At 36.0% G+C, this 23,022-nt stretch overlaps 1 protein-coding gene and 1 long non-coding RNA gene across 2 annotated transcripts; one reads left to right on the forward strand and one right to left on the reverse strand.

Annotated features, from left to right (window-relative positions):
- Nucleotides 1-4,404: 4,404 nt before the first annotated feature.
- LOC5572501 (signal recognition particle receptor subunit beta) lies at nt 4,405-6,176 on the reverse strand. The gene is made up of 3 exons (XM_001660391.2): nt 5,859-6,176; nt 4,846-5,278; nt 4,405-4,782 (listed from the first exon to the last, which is right to left on the reverse strand). Exons 1-3 carry the CDS (start codon nt 5,965-5,967, stop codon nt 4,593-4,595), a joined length of 732 nt encoding a protein of 243 aa, XP_001660441.2. The 5' UTR covers nt 5,968-6,176; the 3' UTR covers nt 4,405-4,592.
- Nucleotides 6,177-22,208: 16,032 nt separating this feature from the next.
- On the forward strand, nt 22,209-22,826 carry LOC110675474. The gene is made up of 2 exons (XR_002499519.1): nt 22,209-22,368; nt 22,427-22,826. It is a non-coding gene; the product is annotated as an uncharacterized LOC110675474 (long non-coding RNA).
- Nucleotides 22,827-23,022: the final 196 nt, after the last annotated feature.

Raw genomic sequence — 23,022 nt, forward strand, 5'->3', positions numbered from 1 at the left:
TTATTGAAAGATTTAAGCATGTTAAAAAAAATGTTTTAGGCGATTTTTTGATTTAGTTGATATGGGGTAACATTGATCACCCATGTAAACAACGTTCGGTAATATTGAAAATGTCGTTATCTACTAAAATCATGGCCCCTGAAGCCGAATATGAAGGCCAAACGCTTACAAGTCATTTACTTTTTGAGTTATTTTAACATTAAAAACACCTCGAACCTCGGAATACGCCTAAAGGTAGGCAATTCCCTAAGGGAATTTTACATTCTTAACAGTAATTCGGTAATGTTGCTCAATTGAGCATACTTATAAAAGTTTTGACAACGGAATCGTTTTCGGCGATGTCATTTTTAGTAAGAATCACATTTTCCTTGCTTATATCGTTTGCAGAACTTATGTGAGACATGAATCTTCGGTAGTGTCATCCTAACCAAGCAAAATCATTATTTCGAAAAGTTGACAAATTTACGCATTAGGTAAACGCAATTTTCACAAAAATATTAACATTTATTAGCTCATGAATATAAGAAAGAGAAGCACCATTCATGATTTGAAAATGTTTCATCAATAAATGATAATACGAACTTTTGATGAGGTGAGTCATTCCGATCAATGTTACCCCGCTGATCAATGATACCCCGGATTACGGTAGATACTAAAAAAAATATTTTTGACAAATTTCTAATTAGCTTGATAATATAATATACCGTAATCTGGGGTAACATTGATCATATTTTTGAATATTTCTTAAATATTTCGTTTGAAAATGCAAATGTTGACAATTTTATATTTTTAAAACAAGTACTGCCACCCATAGCTTGTGACCGTATACTACATTTTGTTTTTTGAAAGATTTAAGCATGTTTAAAAAAGTGTTATGGGCGACTTTTTGATTTAGCTGATATGGGGTAACATTGATCACCTTTGTAAACAACGTTTGGGAATATTGAAAATGTCGTTATTTACTTAAATCATGGCCCCTGGAGCCGAATATGAAGGCCAAACACTTACAAGTCATTTACTTTTTGAGTTATTTTAAAATTAAAAACACCTCGAACCACGGAATACGCCTAAATGTTGGCAATTGCCTAAGGGAGTTCTGCATTCTTAACAGTAATTCGTTAATGTTGCGTAATTGAGCATACTTGTGAAAGTTTTGACAACGGAATCGTTTTTGGCGATGTCATTTTAAGTGAGAACCGCATTTTTGTTATTCATATCGTTTGCAGAACTTATGTGAGACATGAATCTTCGGTAGTGTAATCTTAACCATTGAAATCATTGTTTCGAAAAGTTGACAAATTTTCGCATAAGGTAAACGCAATTTTTGCAAAAATCTTCACTTTCATTAGCTCATGAATATGAGAAAGCGAAGCACCATTCATGATTTGGAAATGTTCCACCAATAAATGATGATACGAACTTTTTACGAGATAAGTCATTCCGATCAAGAGTTCTGTTTGATCCTTCGACCTTGACGCTTGCTCCTGGGCAGTGCGTCAAGAAAGCCCGAACAGTTTTTTTTTTATTCTTTTTGGGTCGCGCGCTTATTTTTTTTTCCTGAGTGCTTTTTTATAGCCGAGCAAACGAGTGAAGCCGAAAGTGGATTGTGGCTGCTCAGTCAAGGATAACGGATCAATTGGTGAGCTCGTTTCATGCTACTATTTCTAATCTATAAAATATGTATGACTGCACATTCAATCGTTACAATGGTGGGATGTAAATATGATTTTTCAACAAACTATGGATGGTTCGTCACTGTGAGTGTCGACACAAACTCTGATTCATGATTTATTTATGTTTAACTTTTTTTTTTTCAGAACACCTATATACCTTTATTTTTGTAATTAAAAATAAACTTTGAATGGTTCGACACTACAAGTGTAGACTTGCGAAAGGTTCACTTTATTCAACAAACTTTGGATGGTTCGCCACTGTAAGTGTCGGCATAAGAATAAGAGTGTTCTATGATGTCCCAACCAATCGAGTTTTTTGTTTCTTTTCAAATGAGTAAAATATAATAACACATGCTTTCGTCCTGACAGCTGTAGGAATGTTACATTTAGGTATTTGTTCAACAAACTTTGAATGGTTCGTCATCTCAAGTGTCGGCATAATTTTCCTCTACATAGAAATTGTTCATATCAAATGAAAATATTATATTTACGTATAAGCATGTATATATCTCACATATCATTGTTTATCATGGTCTAATCGCTTATCAAAGTGAATCCTATGACCCAACGATCCTCCCCATTAACAAACATCCCTCCCAGTAACCTTTGTGGAGATGCAGAGGCAAACACGGTCTCCAAAAAGCAAAGGTTACACACTAACATTCCTTCCCCCAATCCCACCTGACTGCAAGGACGTGGCCGGCGCCGTTATTGACCCTGTATAAATAGAGGCACTGAATTATGCACACTGAAGAAGATTATGGCCAATCCCAACCGAACTTCTAGTTGATTCTTTGTGCATTTTCACTGACTTCGGTCAATCACGGAATAGCAACCATTGATATGTGTAGTCAGTCTAAGCTAAACTAAGCTAAGCTAAGATAAGTCATTCCGATCAATGTTACCCCGCTGATCAATGATACCCCGGATTACGGTACGTACAAAATTGCCCCTTTCAGAGCCCCTCCTGGCTACACCTCTGGTCCATCACCCGCAAGGTTTTTGGTTTTTCATATTTCGACATGTAGAATCTAACAAAAATAGTACGGTTGAAAACCCCGTGTAATACCATCGTGACCTTCCCTTTTCAGGGCCACCGAATGTGCGTAAAAAGTTGAGAGTAATTTTTCCGACTTTATTTATCACGTTGCCAAGCAATGAATAATATTTCTCTCAAACCATAAGAACAACAAAGCGATGACTGGAGCTTTCATTACAATCCTCGAATAACTTCTTTATGAAGTGAAATTTCACATTTTCATAGATAAATATGACGAATGATTGACCAAATTGTAATGTTTATACAAAACGAGCTCACGTTCATCGGATAAAGATAATGTCCAAATTAACATGATTAAACGTACACTTGGCTGCAAATCGTTATCGCATAAATATTTACGAAAGTTTTCAACACTGAAAACAATATGAAGTCAAAACGAGCAACAAGAACGTTACATTAATTACCAGTTTTTATAACCCCATAGGGATGTACCCTTATAGTTTTTCAGGGCCTCCAAGAGTATGAGTTGTTTTGAATCATATTTCTTACAAAAATATCATTATCTCACTCTAAACAAGTTTGGAATACACGAAATATGCTGCGTTAAGCTAAGTATGCTGTTTCGCTCAAGAAAAGTAAAGAAATTCCTTGACTGAAAGGGTCAAGAAATTTCCTACAGAGAGCCCCCTTTGAAGTGACATTTCTTCTCAACTGCGTACTGCGATCAGAAAAAAGTGATTTTCTTGACCATTTCTTGGGAGAAATTTTCCACACATCGAGATAGGCGATTCCTTTTCTTCTCAGTAGCAAACCGGCCTTAAAGGCCAATATAATCGGCCCTTCATTAAGACAATTTTCGAAACCATATCCTTTTTGAACCAACCTAAGGTTATCCAACGTCAACACTGCGGTCGTGTCTTGCACACAACCCCTCCAACTTTTTTCATAATTTCACTCATAATTTTTCCATCTTCACCACGCGTAATGAGTTAATTATATTCAAATACCATGCGGATTGGATTACTGATCAGCTCAATATATGTGTCAATTTATAGTTTAATATTTATTTCTGTGACTATCCGTGTAAATTTTAAATTGAAGTGCGCCAAAATATATGCATATTGAATGGAGGAAATCAAGCACGCATATAAATTACTTTTCAAAGCCTGCGTTACTAAAGTAATGCTTAGCATTTTAATGTTGGTATGATAGTCTACATTCAGGAGCAGAATGACACCATGTATGATACCATGTCAATCTATTAAGAACAGGCGTTGCAGAATTCGCTCTCATTTGAGAATGAAGCACGATCAAAGCAAGCAAAGAAAAACATCCCATCTGTTGCAGTCCACGATCGTCATTGTATCGCAAGGTGTAACAAGTCTGATAAATGGAAGCAGCGAGCGAGAGCCCCAACGAGAGAGCGATGATAAAATCCATTTTTCTCGCTTGTTTACCGTTGGGGATAGGTGTTTTTCTTTACTGGCACGATAAACAATCCACGAACTTCCAATAACAACAGTGTCCCCCAGGCTTGGAGCATGTTTAGAGGGGTTTTATCATGCACTACTATCCCCCCAATCTGATCAAACTTGTAGCAGTATACGATAAACAGTCTCTCATAATGTGCAGCATGTTATGATAGTTACAGAGAGCGATACGTGAGAGATTCTCTCAATTTTCTCAGGATTCAATCCCTGATTAAGAACATTACATATTTTCGTAGAACGATTGTTTTTTTTATAGATTTATTAAAGAAAATAGGACACACTGGATTAGTAGAAAGATACATAACATCAACCATCTTCGATACGAGATAAAACAGAAAACCAAAATAACCTACCCTAGATACTTCCTCCACAATCCTTAAATAATTACTGGTAAGAAAAAATACGAACAAAAGTCTTATCGTTCCATTCTTATAAGCTATCCAAAAATGCATTCAAATCATCGAGTTGGCATTCCTTAGCCGAACAGGCAACCAGTTTGACCTTTTGCGAGACCTGTCCGAATTCGAAATCCTTGTCTTGTCTACCAAGAAATACAGCATCCGTACTCTGGGGATCCACGGACTGCAACTGACTAGTTCTTGTCTGACGGACCAAATTTCTGGAAGAGTTTGGATTGATATAGTTAATGATATACTATGTAGAAAACGAAATTTCAACTCACATTTCCTTCTCCAGCAAACTTTTGATGGCGCCCTCGCCCTTGGCCAAGGCTTCATCCTGCTTGTTGCATAGAATAATCACCGGCAGATTTACTGTAGCTTTATCGGCCAAAACCGTGTACAGAAAGTCGGCAACATCACGAATATCTTTCTGCACCGTGACGCTATCGATAACGTATACAATCGCCTTGGACAGGTTTTTGTATTGGTCGAAGAATTTCCCGCGTAACCGTTCGTGACCTGGAATGTCCACCAAGCGTAACTCGCCGCTGGAAGTCGTGAGATAGCCGAGGTTCTCCTTGATCGAGGTAAACGTCTCCTTCTCGTCGTCCAAGATGAGGTGTGAAAATAGCAGCGTCTTGCCCGAATCGCATAAGCCCATTAGCAAGACATCAGATCGAGCCGTGCGCTTCTTCTTCCAAACGTACAACAGCGCTTGAATTATGCGTAGGAAAGATAGCGAAAGTTAATTGCAATACTATGAACAAATAATACCCCGCGACCCAATCATGATTTGCAGAGATTCTCAATCCATGGGTAACGGTACAATGGTAAATGCCAGAATCCTAATCGGTTAAAGTGTTTGATACTATACCAATTTCAAAATATCATAAAAATTTAATTGTAGGGTAAACTATTAAGGTCCAACCAAGTCGAAAAACTGAGCTTGGTGCTAATTAAGCAGTTTTTTTTAGTAAATTAGCTATCCATTCGTTTTCATAAACTTGATAAGTAAATCTTTCCTGCAATTATAATTATAATTATAATTTACACTTAAACAAGTCAAGGATAATATGTTTAAATCTCACGCTCATGCTAATAAATCGCGCCGTATTTCGACTATGCGTGGAAATCCTCAGAAGTTGTTCAATCAAAATCTTTTACCCTAGATAGATACAAGATATAGCAGTAGCTAGTTATATGCCACAACGATCAGTATCATAGTGGGTGGCAAATATAAAACCGGTTGGGAGCCTCTGGCCCATAAGTGGCGAAAGTTTGGGGTAATACTTACCGAGAGTAATGAGCACAACGAGTACCGCTAGAAAGATCGGAGTCTGGTCCAAATCTCCCTCCGGGGCCGGGCTCCTCTTGGGAACGGAGTTTGCGTTTGATCCGTCCATGATATCGGCGGGATAGGGGATGCGGATAGGAAAGATTCGAAAAACTACGACAGATCAGCTAAAGAGATAAAAAACTGTTAGCGAAAATGCACCAGAAGCAAAACACGACGACGACTCGCAGAGAGAACGATGCGACGAGGACCACGTCTGATGACAGTTTGAAGAAACGTCAGCCTCTTTTCGGGTGTTTCGTTTCCCGTTTGACCCGTTTCACTTTTACATTGTTTCTTCGGAGAGATGATTGCATCATCGAGGGGCTCTGCGATGGTAATTAGTGTAGCATTTATGTAAATGTTTAAAATATTTTTCGCATAATCTGGGATAATGCCCTAAAAGCCATTGATAACCACGTGTGTAGCTCGTTGTTTCTGAGAAAATGAATGAACAAACATCCGAACCAACACCACTGGCAGGTAGAGAATGATCCTTTCTTCACCATTGCGTTGTTGAACAACGTGTAATTCCATTTTAGTTTCATAGAAACAACGAGCTTACACACATGGTTACCAATGGCTTTTCGAGATCAGAAGTTATGCGAGATTTTAACATATCAAAAACAACGAGTTACAGAATTGGGTTGTTTAGTGATGAAAAATTCACAGTTTTTCGTAGCTTGATCAAAAGAACACTTATTTTTTAGGTGTAACATGATTTTTTTGGGCTTGAATACTTCTTCGCGACTAAAAATGGATGAACCAACGTGTGAAGTTCGATTTTTGACCAACTTCGCCGCATCGCTAGTCACTTAACTACCTTCGAACCAACGTGCGAATTCATTCATTTTTAATCGTGAAGCAGTATATAATAAGTGATTATAAAAGATTTCAATCCGTCGACTCAAAGACATTTCAATTTACATAATGACAGCATGTCCCGAAGTAAAATTTGCCGAGGATTGATTGAAAAGTGATATTCATACACTGTAAAAATTGTAATACTTTTTCAAATGTGTCCATACACATAATTGGGTCCTAAAATGTTTAATGAATTCTTGTTTTTATTTAATAATACGAAACAGCATGTTATTGCAACTACTTTAGCAAGTTTTCCAGCTCAAATAACGGCTATAACATTTTTAAACTTCAATTTTAAAAATGGTTTCGAATATGAACCTTGACACTTGTGATCTTATTTGACATTCACTTTTTCGACAAAAATGCCACAGGGCATATAGTTTGAACACTGCACGCAAAAAAATTGTGCGGTAAAAACTACCATTCTAGGGGGTTAACTTAAGCGCTCGCACCGGCAATTTTCAGCAGACCAGAAATGCGCTTGATTTTACCATGTCTGTAGTTGAAATCAGATTGTTGTAAATTATTTCTGTCAAATGTACCAGTAATGCGGTGGGGTGTACCGTAAACATAGTATATTGGTCTGAATTTCCATGGTAGTTTTAAGAATGGGCGTAGTCAGCTAAAATAGTTATTTTTACCACAGAATTTTTTCCCGTGTGGGGTTGTTCCTATCTGACATTTCGGAAGGGACACGGAAAACAAAATATACCCAACATTTGAGTTTAAACCAAAAGATGTGACAAAATCATAAAAAAATGTTTTTTGTACTTAAACCAATAAAAATCAATTAAAAATTGAGTAAACATGTGTTTCTGACCTAAACTCAAGCGTTTGGTACTAAAATTGAGACAGGGCTTTAGGACCCTATTTCAGCAAACGATTTCAAACATTGAAATAATTGATTTCGCACATAACGATTATGTGTGAATCCACATAGCAAAAATCTATGTGGTTACACACATAACGCATATATGAAGAATGAACCATCGTGAACACCGGCGATCGCATCGAAGACAGACCAAGTCAACCATTTTGCTGTTGTCGGCTTTGTACAAACTTGATGAAAATCCAGGAGAAAATCAACGATTCGGCTTTGTTTGTATGTATTAGACTGGCCCACCTTAGTACGGGAAAAAAATAAAGTTGTATAGTTCCACGGGGCACCCGCCAGGATTCTTCTTTAGCGTTAGAGGAAGACTTCCTGAAAGTTTCAGCTCATTTGGTCGTTCCATGAGCTGGCGCAATTGAATTGAAGTTAATATGGGATTTTCAGCTCCAACATATAGGAAACAGCACATCATCTCCTGTTTGAGTCAGGAAAATTGTTGATCGCGTTCAATTGACCCCAGAATGTCAAAAACACTACTTGATACTATAGCAAACAATATTGTAGAAGGTTGTATGATGATTAAAATTGATAAAGTTGGTGTTTTAACTATCTGAAGTAGATTTGCAATATTGCTTAGTATTCCTTCAACTTAGCTGGGTGATAGCCACAAAGCGCATCATAGCCACCTATGACGCTGGGCGAGCTGCAGCACAAGGTGCATGCACATGTGTGATTGTACGGAAGTGCTAATCTAAGCCTAACTTTCAACAACTGAAAGCTTAATGAAAATGAGCTTAAATCCAGATACAACCTTCGGCAACTATGTTCATTAGCGTATCAACTAGTGAATTTGTCATTCTGGGCTCAATTGAACGCGATTCACTAGTGTACGAGACGAAACAGTGACATAGGGTCAATTTTCAATATATTTGAGACGAATATTCCATACAAACTTTGAATTGAATGCGCCAGCTGGGGGAGCAACCAAATGAGTTGAAATTTTGAGAGAGCTTTTTTCTTACCCTAAGGCACATATCTAGGGGGTGCCCCAAGGGGTGGATCACTTGTTCGGTGCACATCTAATGTACATCGATTTGCATTAAATGCATTTTTTCGATAAATTCATCAACTTAGCCCTGAACCATACTATTGTATCGTACTATAGTAACGCGTCATTGTTTGTTTTGGAAGTTTCACTCTACACTCATTTTCTTCAATTAATTACAAATTTTATTCATTTCAGATCAAGATCAAGATGTAGATTTGAAGCGAGAGCATATATTATATTTAGAAGCCTAACTAGTGCTGTTTATAGACCTTTGAGTCATTAGGTATCTGGCTTTCTAATGCCTTCAATAACGATCAAAAGATGCACAGTGGGGAAATGATGATTGACTGCAGGAGTACATTATTCCAACTCATGTGAACTAATCAGGATTAACTAGATCTTTTAGAATTTCTTTCTCTTTGGCTTAATGGGGGCAAAAAGAAATCCGCATTTTTTCTTAAATAAAGGATAACAAAAAAAAACAAATATAACAAATCTTAATGTCTTAATAACTTGTTTTATTTCCTTCAATATAGGTAAAGGATCTTGGGATTAGGAAAGGAACTAAAAGCTCTTAAGCTTGGTATTCTCTTCCTTCAAGTATCTCGTGCAGAATGGATATTTCTTCATCGTCTTTTGCGTTGAATCACTGCAACGTTTGGATTAAATTGAGGGGCACGAGTGTAGTTAAAGGGGTTAAATAGTGTATGAGTCGTTCAACTCAGATCTGTCTTCAAAATCACAATTCCCACTATAAAATTCGCTGGGTATCCCTGGTACTGTGTGTCCAACTTACAGACTGATTGGAGATAAAGGTACTGAATATTAAACTCTAAGGTCAGGATAGAGGATTAGGATTATATTTATTTCACATAGAGAGTGAAGCCAAAAATGCTAATATCCGGTGCTCCAATGAATCCGATGAGTGCCAGCAACTGGTCAGAAGCATCCATTCCACAGCCTATAAAGTGTAAGGTTGTTGTAGTTTTCCTCACTGCGGGTCCTAAGCGGGTCACTCCTTTGTCAATCAGATCAAAGGATTACCATAATCGGTTACGCCATGAAGTATTACAGGTAGTGATTTTCCGGGGTGAGCAGCAGCTTTTCTTGTGAGCTTGTAGAAAAATGAGTTTGACATTCAGACTAGGATAGCGAATAAACATTAGAGCATGCCATGAAATGCGAATTTGTTGAGTGTGCATTTAAATGCATTTGAATGCATGAAATAATTCAAATATATCAGATGCATCAGAAGTGAGCCACCCCTTGGATTCGAACCCACGACCCTCAGCTTGGTCATGCTGAATAGCTGCGCGTTTACCGCTACGGCTATCTGGGCCCCATGTATCATGTAATGCACAGCAGAAAAAAATCATCCTTCAACATCCTGCATAAATCAAAATTGGGTCCTAAAATGTTTAATGAAATCTTGTTTTTATTCAATGACACGAAAGAACATGTTACTGCAACTATTTTAGCAATTTTTCCCGCTCAAATAACGGTCACATCATATTTAAACATTAATTTAAAAATTGGGTCCATAAATGAACCTTGACACTTTTGATCATGTTTGACGTTCGTTTAATCGACAAAAAAACCACAGGGCTTTTAGTTTTAACACTGGGGTTGTTCCTATCTGACATTTCGGAAGGGACACGGAAAGCAAAATACACCCAAAATTTGAGTTTAAGCCAAGGAGTGTGACAAAATCTAAAAAAATATGTTTTGGACTTAAACAAAAGATAAATATTAAAAAATTGAGTAAACATGTGTTTTTGGCCTATACTTAAGCGATTGGCACTAAAATTGAGACAGGCCTTTAGGACCCTATTGTAAAAGAACCACATGAATTACCACACGAAACCATTCGATATTTAGCACTTGTTTAGCAAAATCAAACGGGCACTGTGATTACACAAGTCCAGTTGTTAATTACACCTATCGTTTGTCTGGTGAGTTGCAAGCTTACTGTCAATGATGATGTCACGCTACACGATAAGTGTTCATCTGCAACAACCAGACAGCTCACCAATCCACCGCGAGGTGGATCGTGCTGAGTTGTTGAGTTGAAGGAGAGCGAAAGAAGGAAGGCACAAAAGTCTGTTTGACAGCTCTGCAGAAAGCGCGTGCGCACGGACAGAGCGCGTGCGCACGGAAAGAGCGCCAGTTCGGCTCGATTTGCAATGATCGGTTATTATTATTATTTTTCGCTATTGGATATTCTATGGTGGTTTGGTTGATCGATGTTAAAGTTTGTTTTAAAAGCAGCTCCACTTATTTTGAAACATATTGCCGTGTACAATAGTAGACAACACAACTAATTTAATTACAATAATTTGAAATTATAATTAGTACATATACAAAAGGGGAAGAACGTTTAGGCTGGTTGTGCATTACGATAAAATCTCTTAACATAAGTAATGCTTGTTGTTGGTTCTTGTGGAAGGATCAACATGTTCGGCTTAACGAATCTTATTTTGAATATCGAATAACACCACATTTTTTTTTTTTTTTTACTTATCTCGTTTATTTGGCAGGCTCAGGCGCCGTAGGGCATAACAGAGCCGAAATCTTTTCTTTTTTTTTACATTATTTACATTTAATAACACCACATGCAATTGAACAAAAAGGATGTGATTACAATAGACTTTTGATATTTTCAATTCTGAACCACCGCAAAAAAAAAATATTGGGAATCAAAATTCTCCTGAGAGGGATGATGTGGGGGAGGCTCATTCTAATTAATATTGTCGTTCAGTTATGGGGATAAATTAAAATTGTTATTGTTCTATACATACTTATTTATTATAATTACCTGTAAATATTGATACAGCACAATTCAAGTATTTAAATATCAAATAGCAAACATAGATATGGTCGGTGTTCAGATAGACTGAACCAAGTGTTTTTTTTTCAATCGAGTAAGAAAAATGTACCCCAAACATGTGAAACATCAACATATTATAGATATTTACTGTATTGCGATTTTTTTCACCACTTAGACTTTAGTGATTTGAATTTCGTCTTTCTCAGATTTCGCCTTCGATTTCGCTGCCCCTTTTCGATCACCGCCGCCCATGCAATTATCCTGATGTTCATGACAGATTTCTCCGGCCGGCTCAATGTTTACCATTTTTTCTTTGTTCTCGACTCACCAGCTGGTCTTGTGTACACAACAAAGCCAGCTGGTCCTCCGATGTTTACAGTCATCGTCATTGTTCTCATGCTCCAGCTGATCGTGTTCTCGTGTCAAAACCAGCTGGTAGTGACTGAAATCAAGGATGAAAGGTGGATGGTGTTCGAAAATGTACCAGAAGTACATTATTGGCAGCTTCTCAATTTCGTCATGAAAGTCTAATCATTCGTGAAAATTACAATAATAATGGAACTTATATATTTGATGATACATTTGTATCAAAATAACATGGAAGATTTAAAATTGATGGAGTTCTTTACGTATCCTTAGAGCTCCAAAATTCATCTAGTCTGGTCTGTCTAAACACCGACCATATGATTCTCAAAAACTCATGAGAATGGTATTTTACTCTTTGAACTGTTATTTAATTTGGATGTGTTTAAAAGATTTATAAATTTAATTTGTTATTGATGTTACGAGCTATGTCTGTAGTTAAACTTAATGCTACACAAGAAATATATTTATAATCAAAGAATTTTTATATATAAATCATATGAAGAAAAAAAAATGTTCCAGAAAGTACTCTAGAATTCTTTGGGAGCGTCTCCCGGGATTCTTCCTTAAATCATTCATGAATCCTTGAAATCCTCTATGGGATTGTTCTGCTGAAAATCTTGAGATTATTTCTGAATTTTCTTCCAGATATCGCTTTGGGATTCATCCAAAAAAAAACGTTACCATTCCGGTATTACTTCTGAGATTCTTTCGGATATCCCATTGCGATTATTCTGGACATCTTTTTGGATTTTTTTGCAGAACTCTATATGTGATTTTGCGTGTATCTCCTTAAGGATTACTTTTGAAATCCAGGAAATTAAATTCTTTGAAATTCTTGAAAATTGTTTTCGAAATACTATGGAAGATTTTACCATAAATCCTGATGCAATCCATTTGGATATTTAAAGAGGATTTTATCAAAAAATGTACGACTCTACTAGAAATTCTTCGAGAATTTCTCCGAAAATAACTCTAGATTTTTATCCGGAAATACTTCTGGTATTCTTATGAGAATGCCGCTGGTATTCTTCCAAAAATGACTTGAGATGCTTTCGGAAATATTTCTGAAATTCTTCAAGAAATTCCACTGAGATTTTTACGCCAATATCTTTGAAATACTCCTGGGACTCTAACAAAAATCCTGTTGGAGTTTTTTTTTTTTTTTCGGATATCTATCTATTCTAAATTTTTCAATAAATTTTGCTGGTATTGTGCTGTAAAACCTGCTAAGATTCATCCAAAAATACGATTGTCATTCTTCCGGATATCATTCAAGAATTCCACCGGAAGTTTTCGTGAGATTCAACCGTAAATCGTTCTGGTATTTTTCAGAAATTCCATTGAGATTCTTAAAAATATCCTTCTGAAAAATGTTCTGAGAATTGTTTTGGGATTATAGAAGGATTTCCAGAAGAATTCTAAGGCGATTCACAGAAACATCACTTCTGTATGAAGGATTATCGTTAATATCTGAAATAATCCTATGAGAATTCTAAATCCAAATTACAGTGATATTCAAAAGAATCCCAGAAGTTATTTCGCCAGAATTCCTGAAAGATTTAAAGGATATTCACAGACATCCAGAAGATTTCATGAATATTTTCCAGAATAATTCAGATGTCCAGATGAACTGCAGAAAGATTCATGGAATAATTTCAAACGGGATTTTCGGAATCATTTGAAAGTAACTTTTAGAAGATCCTCAGAAAAAGAAATCAGTAATCAAAGTAATCGAAAAAATCTCATTATTTCAAGCAATGCTCGTTGGTTCATGTCGAAGGATCAACATGTTCGGCTTAACGAATCTTATTTTAAATATTGAATGACACCACATACAATTAAACTAGTATTTGATTACAATTCTGAATCAGCGCAAAAAAAATATTTAGAATCACAATCCTTCTGAGAGGGATGATGTGGTGGATGCACATTCTAATTAAAATTGTCGTTCAATTATGGCGATAAATTAAAATTGTTATTGTTCCATAAATACTTGTTTATTATAATTACTTGTAAATATTGATACAGCATATAAAAAGACATTGTCCAGAAATTACTCCAGAATTCTATGGAATTTCCCTCCTGGGATTCTTCCTTAAATCACTTATGAATCCTTCAAAACCTCTCTGGGATTGTTCTGGAAATCATGAGATTATTTCTGATTTTTCTCTAAGTTCTTCTGGAAATCACAGAATACTTACAGATATCGCTTTTGAACTCATCTAAAAAACATCGTTAGCATTCCGATACTATATCTGAGATTCTTTCGGATATCCTTTGTGATTCTTCTGGACATCTTATTGGAATATTTGCATAAAGCTGTATGTGAGTTTGCGTTTATCTCCTTAAGGATTACTTTTGAAATCCTGGAAATCAAATTCGAATCGAAATTCTCGAAGATTCTTTCGGAAATTCAATGGAAGATTCTAACAAAAATCCTGATGCAATTCTTCTGGATATTTTTAGAGGATTTTGCCAAAAAATGTACTACGACTCTACTACAAATTCGTCGAGAATTCCTCCGAAAATAACTCTGGCCTTTTTCCGGAAATACTTCTGGGATTATTATGAGAATACCTCTGGTATTCTTCCGGAAATCACCTGAGATGCTTTCGGAATCCCTTTAGAATACTTTCGAGGATGCTTCCGAAAATCTTTCTGAAATTATTCTAGAAATGCCACTGAAATTTTTACGTCCATATTCTTGAAATTTGTCTGGGACTCTTCCAAAAATCCTGTAGGAAATCTTCCAGATATCTTTCTAGCATTCTTTCGGGAAGCCTTCTGGGATACTTTCGAAAATCTTTCTGAGGATCCTTCAAATCCTTCTGTTAAGGATTCTTGCAGAAATTCTTCCCGAATTACCTCTAGACTCTGGGAGTTTCCTGAATGTTTCAAGAAAACTGTTATTATTTCGACTATCTCTCTAGGATTCTTTCGGAAATTCTTCTACAATACCCCCAGATTTCTTTCTGTTATCCTGCTGGAGGACTTCAAAACATCTTTCAAAGATTCTTCCAGAAATTTTACTGGAATTTTTCAAGAAATTCTGCTGGGATTCTTCCGTAAAACCTGCCGAAATTCATCCGGAAATACGACTGGAATTCTGCTTGAATGATAAGCATTCAAGAATTCCACCGGAAGTTTTTGTGGGATTCAACCGTAAATTGTCCTGATATTTTGTTTAAATACATAGAGATTCTTAGGGAAAAAAATACAGGATTCTTAAAAATATCCTTCTGAAAATTTTTCTGGAAATTGCTTTGGAATTAAAGGAGGATTTCCGGAAGAATCCCAGGTCGATTTACAGAAAAACCACAGAGAAATCACTAAAATATTATCAGGGAGATTTCTAAAGGAATTATTTTAAGGATTTTCGTAAATTCCTGAAACAATCTCAGGAGAGTTTCGAATGGATTTTGAATGTTTTTTTTACAGTGATATCCAAAAGAATCCCAGAAGTTATTTCGCAAGAACCCCTGAAGATTCAATGAAAAGTCACAGACATCCAGTCGATTTCATGAATATTTTCCAGAATAATTACGATGTCCAGAAGAGCTCCAGAAAGATTTTCGGAATAATTTCAAATGGAATTTCTAGAACCATTTAAAAGTCACTTTCAGAAAAAGAAATCAGTAATCAAAGAATCTCATAGGCATTTTTTAAAGTCCCAGTGACTGTCCGGTAGTTTTCTTGGAGGATTTCCATTTGAAGTCAAGAGGGATTTTCAGAAAATTCTGCCAAGGATTTAAGAAAATTTTCAAGGAAAATCAATGATAAATCACGAAAAAAATCAAAAACACTTCCTTATGAATTTCCAGAAGAATCACAGAGTTTTTTTTTTCTCAAAAAATCTTAGAAAAAAATTCTAAAGAATCACGAAGGAATTTTCGGAATAATTCTGGATATACAAAATTATCTCAGGCAGAAACAATAAAATCAATAGCAATAAATCTGTAAGAATATAAGAAGGATTTCTGTAAGAATATAAGGAGGATTTACAAACAATTACAGAGGAATTTTCGGATGATTTCCATAAATAAAGATTTAAAAAAATCCCCGTCATCTGGAAGATTCTTAGCAGGATTTTCGGAAGTATTCCACAGGGATTTCTGGGAGAATTCCATTGGGATTTACAAAAGAATTCCAGAGGAATTTCCGAAAGAATCCCAAGAATTTGCACGGAAGAAAGTGAAGTGAAATAATAGATTTTTTTGATAATAGTCTCAGGCGTCTTTCCGAGAGTATTCTAGAATAATAGGTATAATCTAAGACATTCTTCGGAAAGAATCTCAAAGGGATTTTGAAGAACTTTCAAAGAGTTTCACGGAAGAAATACTGAAGAATTACGAGGAAAATATCAGAATTTAAATAATAATTTCGATTGGATTTCCAGAAGAAATCCCGAGAAATTTTGTGAGAATCACCGAAACCAGATTTTTAAAATAGATTCCATTACACTGTAAAGCAATCATTAAATCATTTTCGGCAGAATTCCAGAATTTTACGGCAGAATTCCAGAATTTTACAGCAGAATCCTGAAAGGATTTCCATAATAACCCAAGATGGGTTTCTGGGATAGTCCAATAGGAAGTCCCAAGGAGGTTATTGGAAAAATCAGAGCGATCAAAGAAATAACTACCCAAGTAACCACATGCATTATATAATTGCCCCAATTTGATTTTAAATTAGCATCTGTATTACCAAGTTGCTTTTTATTAGCATATGTTTAGCAATGATACTTTAAAACTGCATTACAAAAGTGTCAAATCGTTGCATGTTTTTTAGTTGCATTAACATTGCATGATGGCATTAATGCTTCATCGCCCTAAAATTTGCATGCATTTATTGCACTATAAAACCCATAGCTAATGCTTTCAATGTTTATATTTAGCATAATAAAAAAATGAAAGAAAAAATAAAAATTATGATCATGTTCAAAACAAAAACGCTGAAGAACAGTTTCTCATACTAACATGACATTTGACATTATTTGTACAACCACTTCTAACGAACGAACTTGAAGCCAAAGCCGAACTAATCTGAAAATTAATTGACCCCTGCTTGCAGAAAAGTTCTGTAGAGCGCTTGTTGTGCACCCTCATTCATGTTTACGGCGGATCCAATTTTCGATCGAATCCTATTCCCTATTCGTTCGAATCCATGGCCCATTTGATTTTGCTGGCGTAAACGGGATAGCCAAATGGTTTGGCGATTTTGTATCGTGATTTTTCCGAAACATAGCAGATCGTAACAGGCTTAAACGGAGGCCTAATAATGGAGAAACCTATGGAAATCAATGGACCCGACATCACAATTTCAATTTGTTTGAACTTTCTTCTTTCTCTATTTTTTCTCAGAATAATAATTCTAACAACCCTTGTCTAAAGAACGTAACTAAAATAGTGTGTTTAGAACATCAGATTTCAGCAGCTCTTATGGCATCGAGGAACAGCGCACCAGAAATTCACTACATCGATCAGCATCACATCAGCAACCTGAGTTCGAATCCCGTTCCGAGCCTTACTTGAAGAACAATAAATACTTGCAGATCGAATAACGGCAGTGAGAGCATTTTTTGTTTATTTTGTTTTGGTTAACTTTAAGTGAGCACTTTCTAAAGCACATATACGTCATGCACTAAGTATGCATACTCAAAAGTTTTATTGAAGCTTGTGCTTTTATATTGCATTAGCAATGGCAGCAATCATGCCTGCATGTATTGCATTAAAACAACTATTGTGGGGCCTTTTTCAACTTTATTTGTACTTTATTGAGCTCTATAGGATAATATTACCCTAACTCATAATTTTATAGTGCAATGTAAAGCAGAAATAGTGTATTCATATAGGGCTTCACGGTTACTTGGGTACATATAATAATTTCAGAAGGGTTTCTGAAAGAATCTCAGTGAATTTTCAAGATGTCCTCTAGCAACACAACTAATATATACTAATATTTACAACTCAATACTTAATTATAAATTGCGTTAAGGTGATTATAGAACAATGCCACACCTCAAATTTTCAAAAGCACAAGACTTGAGAACCAAACAGCTCTCACCGGTTGAAAATTTATCCCATTAGTCACCACCAGCAAGCAAGCAGATTGATTGGTTTTCAACGCAAACTGTTGTCAGATTCTCCAGTCTTGTGCCCTTGTTTGGCTTCGTTTTATAATCACCTTAAGCTGAGTGTACGCCATCCAGTTTGGGGGCGGAATGACGGTATCGAAGTGGATTAAAAACAATTATAGGAGAACGTGTGGAAAATACATATGAACTGCGCAGAATACATCAGACCGATTTAGCATTGCTGCGCACTTCTAAAAGCATTTTATTTTTATTAATATGTTTGATAATAGTAGAACGACAATGATCATCAGTTGATCTTCCGCTACTGTTTTTTTTTAAATCACAATTGTTATTTCTTTCCGTGCACGCGCTCGGGAAATGAATCTGGCCATGGTGCAACAACCGCGCTACATTCGATGAATCCTCTGCGACAAAAATTGTTGGCGCTATCCGTCAAATTCGCTCACCAAAGCTATTTTGGTGACTTTAACATCACAGCTAATATGAAACTGAGAGAGAGGAGACAGCTGGCTTAAGTCCAGTTGTTAATTACACCTATCGTTTGTCTGGTGAGTTGCAAGCTTACTGTCAATGATGATGTCACGCTACACGATAAGTGTTCATCTGCAACAACCAGACAGCTCACCAATCCACCGCGAGGTGGATCGTGCTGAGTTGTGCTGAGTTGTTGAATTATTTTTTCGCTATTGGATATTCTATGGTTTGGTTGTTCGATGTTAAAGTTTGTTTTAAAAGCAGCTCCACTTATTTTGAAACATATTGCCGTGTACAATAGTAGACAACACAACTAATTTAATTAAATAATTTGAAATTATAATTAGTACATATACAAAAGGGGAAGAACGTTTAGGCTGGTTGTGCATTACGATAAAATCTCTTAACATAAGCAATGCTTGTTGTTGGTTCTCGTGGAAGGATCAACATGTTCGGCTTAACGAATCTTATTTTAAATATCGAATAACACCATATGCAATTGAACAAAAAGGATGTGATTACAATAGACTTTTGATATTTTCAATTCTGAACCACCGCAAAAAAAAAATATTGGGAATCAAAATTCTCCTGAGAGGGATGATGTGGGGGAGGCTCATTCTAATTAATATTGTCGTTCAATTATGGGGATAAATTAAAATTGTAATTGTTCTATACATACTTATTTATTATAATTACCTGTAAATATTGATACAGCACAATTCAAGTATTTAAATATCAAATAGCAAACATAGATATGGTCGGTGTTCAGACAGACTGAACCAAGTGTTTTTTTTTCAATCGAGTAAGAAAAATGTACCCCAAACATGTGAAACATCGAAATATTATAGATATTTACTGTAATAATGGAACTTATCTATTTGATGATACATTTGTATCAAAATAACATGGAAGATTTAAAATTGATGGAGTTCTTTACGTATCCTTAGAGCTCCAAAATTCATCTAGTCTGGTCTGTCTAAACATCGACCATATCTGTGTGCTTTCTTCAAAAGGGCGATATTGACATCAACGTTGAATTGAGTAATCGAAGAATGAAATTTACCCAATGAAAATCAATTCTCTATTTCTTATGGTGTGCATTTTTGATCCGCATTATCATTCACCATATTGAATAGCAGTAGTTCTATAAGTTTAACAATACCCAAATAATTTACTTTGATTTTGTACATTTCAAGACTAACAATTCAAAAGGCCCCATCTCCAAAAAGTAAACAATGAGAAAAATGCAATCTAGTTTTGTCAAACAATAAATCAAATTTAAATTATGAATTTAAGCATTGTATGTTATTTTATCGTCCCGAAAGTCGATGGATAAACTGATTTATAGCTATGAATATTCATTACTATCATTTTAGCAAAAAAACCTGCTAAAAAAACGAGTCAAAGGAAATGAGGCTTTTATTTCACCAAAAGCTGTGCAGCCCTTTTCATTTGTGCCCATAGACGCCGGCCGACGCTGATGAGGCCTGTGAGTTGACGCCTTTGTTTACTCTAAAATGTGTTGAGGCCTTCTAGTTGTGGCTTGTTTCTTCATCATCTTCTGATGTGGCCTTTTGAAAATCATTCAAAATTGATGATCAAATAAGAAATTTGAAGTGTAGAAGAGTGTTAAGTGGTGAAGTAAAGTACATGGAGATCCCTACAGCTAGAGAAGATTCGTGCGGTCGTATAAATGTGTGATTGATTGAACCCTTCGTCATCCATGAACATTATGTATGTGGTACGCGAGTTCGTCGTCGAGAAAATGTATGGAAATATTGGTTCAATTGAAATAATATTGCAATTGAACGTTATTTTTCATGCAATTGAAACCAAATCGTGTTTTTGTTGATAAGTTGTGAAGTGCAGACAGGCTGACACAGGTATTATTTGGTAGTATGATACAAAATGCATCAGTCTACCGGAACCCGACGGAAAACTTGATAATGTTCGCCGTTTAGACAACCACTGTGTAAAACAATACAAGGAGCAGTCGTTCCGTAGTATAACCTGCATCTACTTAGTGAGTTTGGAACGTTTTTCGCAATCTACATTGCAATTTTGATGTTTGTTTAACAGGCCTCATCTCGGTTTCCGTCAGATATAGAAATGAGGCCTTTTTGAGAAAAGGCCGCATTTGCGATGAATATCCTGGTTAGCGGAAAATGAGATGGGGCCTTTTAGAAAAATGTTATTTTTTCAACTTTTATGCATATTTTTAAATGACTATTGTATGTTTTAGTAAGAATAGGCTCTTACACACTGAAATCAGCAGAAAACCGATTTGTTTACATTTTGGACTTGAGGCCTTTTCAATTGTTGGTCTTGATTTAATTTAAAGAAAATAAAATTGCGCCTTTTAATGAACATGATTTGTGATTGCGCCCTTGAAATATTTCGCCTTCTGTCAAATCTCGAATCCAATTTCGCCCGTCTGGCGAGTCCAATTGGAATGTCAGCTGTCAATTGAGCCTGTTTGTTTTGACTTTCTGTTGTTAGTAGATTCAATTGCGCCCTTCTGCACGCATTAGTATTTTCGGTGTTATCAATGATTTAACAATCAAAAATAATGCTGTTCACTGATATTATCACGTCTCTTGCTGCTTCAGAAGATCTGACCCTGCTACAGGTAAGAAAATCGTCACTAAAGCATCAAACCTGTTTATAGGCCTATTCACATGACGTCTCAAATCAGCTGATCGGGAAGTACTTTGACAGTTCTTCTATGAAAATGACAGGCCCGTGTTAGCACCGGTCCTCCACCGATGTAAACAAATGCATAGACGGATCTGTCACATGAAAAGGCCTATATTGTCGACGACACTAATCTTTCCAGCTAGGGTGATTGGATTCTGGCCGAACGTTGTTCTTTTGGTGTTTTGGTTTAATAATTAACCATTATGTTTCGATTCATCAGCGATTAGCAGAGTGCGGTAAGTAAATATGTTACTATTTGATTGATTAAAATGTGTGCAGCTGAAAATCTGATACTGGTAAAAGAGTACGGGTTATCATTGCATCGATTTGATGACTTCGATGATGACGAACTTTTAACCTCCTTATGACAAGTGCAATGCAAACACCAGGTGTATTCAAGCAGCCCTCCCTCTACTTGACTTGTATTAGCATAAAGAAGCTGCAAAAATGTGTAGGTGGTAAACATGTAGACTATCGTATGACAGTAGCCTTCTCTCCGTCTGTTCCCTAAGTTAGCATCCCGCATAGAAAAACACAGTTTGTAATACATTCCACACAGTATTTCTCTTATAACTGTTAAGGTTAATGTTACATAAACAGTAACATTAATGTTGAACAATAATAATTCTAATGATGTAGATTATAAAAAACAGTTTGAGTAATCCATATCAAACAGTGACACTATTTCGTAATGTGCGCAGATGGTTGAATTATATGGGGTTAAAACTCGTGAGAAATAGTTGAAAAATAAGGCTACCTTTTGCCGAATGGTCTCCGCTTCTATTCGCGCAAACCACGTACACATATGTATTTCACCATATTTTACCAATTATCTACAATACGGCAAACAGTTGAACGCTTATATTATACACTCTTACAAAAAACCAATCAGTCGTTTAAGATTCGCTAAGTTATAATTTTATTTTCCAGTCAGCTTGACCAAACACGTGTACTTTTAATGTAACAAAAACGCAATAATAATTGTGTTGGATACATTTGATCGAAATGCGTGAAGGAAAAAACTTTTTTTTTTATTTTACTTATGTGAAAAGGTGAACGTGTTTTGTTCACTGCGTGTAACGTATGCATCTGACGTGGAATTTTTTTAGCGTGTTTGATTTCGATTTGCCGTCAAAATTGAAAAAATAAAATAAAAATAAACCGCCGGGAGTTGTGAGAAGAAAATTTGGCTCCTTTGTGTAAACGTAGGAAAGAATCGTTTATGTGGAGATGTCCGCCCTGATCCAGCACCAGATTGCAAAACTATTGGTGAGTAATATCTATTTGAAGTTTGATTGCAATCTGATTAATTTATTCCTTTGATCAGACAGGAAAAAACCTTGATGCACTCTCCATCAATGCGGGGGAGTGCGCCTGCTGCAAGGAACTCGTTTTCAAGTTAGCGAAGGAAGGTATCCGGAAGCAGAAACATAAGCTGGGAGTGCTAGCTGAATCGCGACACCCCCTTCAAGCGAACATATCGGTAAGCTAGTTTCGTGATCGGGACTCGGTGCACAAAATCTTCGTGTTTCCGTTACTTTTTGTGCTGAAATTGCAGCTGCAGTAACACCAGCGAAAAGCCGGATGTATGACAGATCGGCGAATTGGGAGCTATCAGCAATGTTTCGCCGCCCCGCGTTCATCAAATCAGTGTATAGTAAAACATGAAAATTTATGTGAAAATAGTAAAACGAATGTTACCAATAACAAAACAAATTCAATCATAAGATCGTATTGTTACTTTATTTCAGAACAAGAAACAATAAAACAAGTAGTGTTTTTTTTCTTCTTATTTTACTTCAAATGGAGACAGTTACATTTTATTTTCAAACAACATGGTTTTAGTTTACAAAGCTTTAATATTTCAGTTGAAGTAAAACTAGAACAAACCCATTACTTGTTTTATTTCTTCTTATTGATGAA

Source organism: Aedes aegypti, chromosome 2, assembly GCF_002204515.2.
Source record: "Aedes aegypti strain LVP_AGWG chromosome 2, AaegL5.0 Primary Assembly, whole genome shotgun sequence".
Classification (NCBI taxonomy): domain Eukaryota; kingdom Metazoa; phylum Arthropoda; class Insecta; order Diptera; family Culicidae; genus Aedes; species Aedes aegypti.

What these genes read in the sequence shown, in the direction of transcription:
- LOC5572501 (XM_001660391.2), bottom strand. Translation starts at nt 5,967, where the DNA reads ATGGACGGATCAAACGCAAACTCCGTTCCCAAGAGGAGCCCGGCCCCG. An exon ending in CGTTGTGCTCATTACTCTCG is followed by an intron (nt 5,279 to 5,858) that starts GTAAGTATTACC and finishes GCATAATTCAAG; the next exon opens with CGCTGTTGTACGTTTGGAAG. An exon ending in AGTTTGCTGGAGAAGGAAAT is followed by an intron (nt 4,783 to 4,845) that starts GTGAGTTGAAAT and finishes AAACTCTTCCAG; the next exon opens with AAATTTGGTCCGTCAGACAA.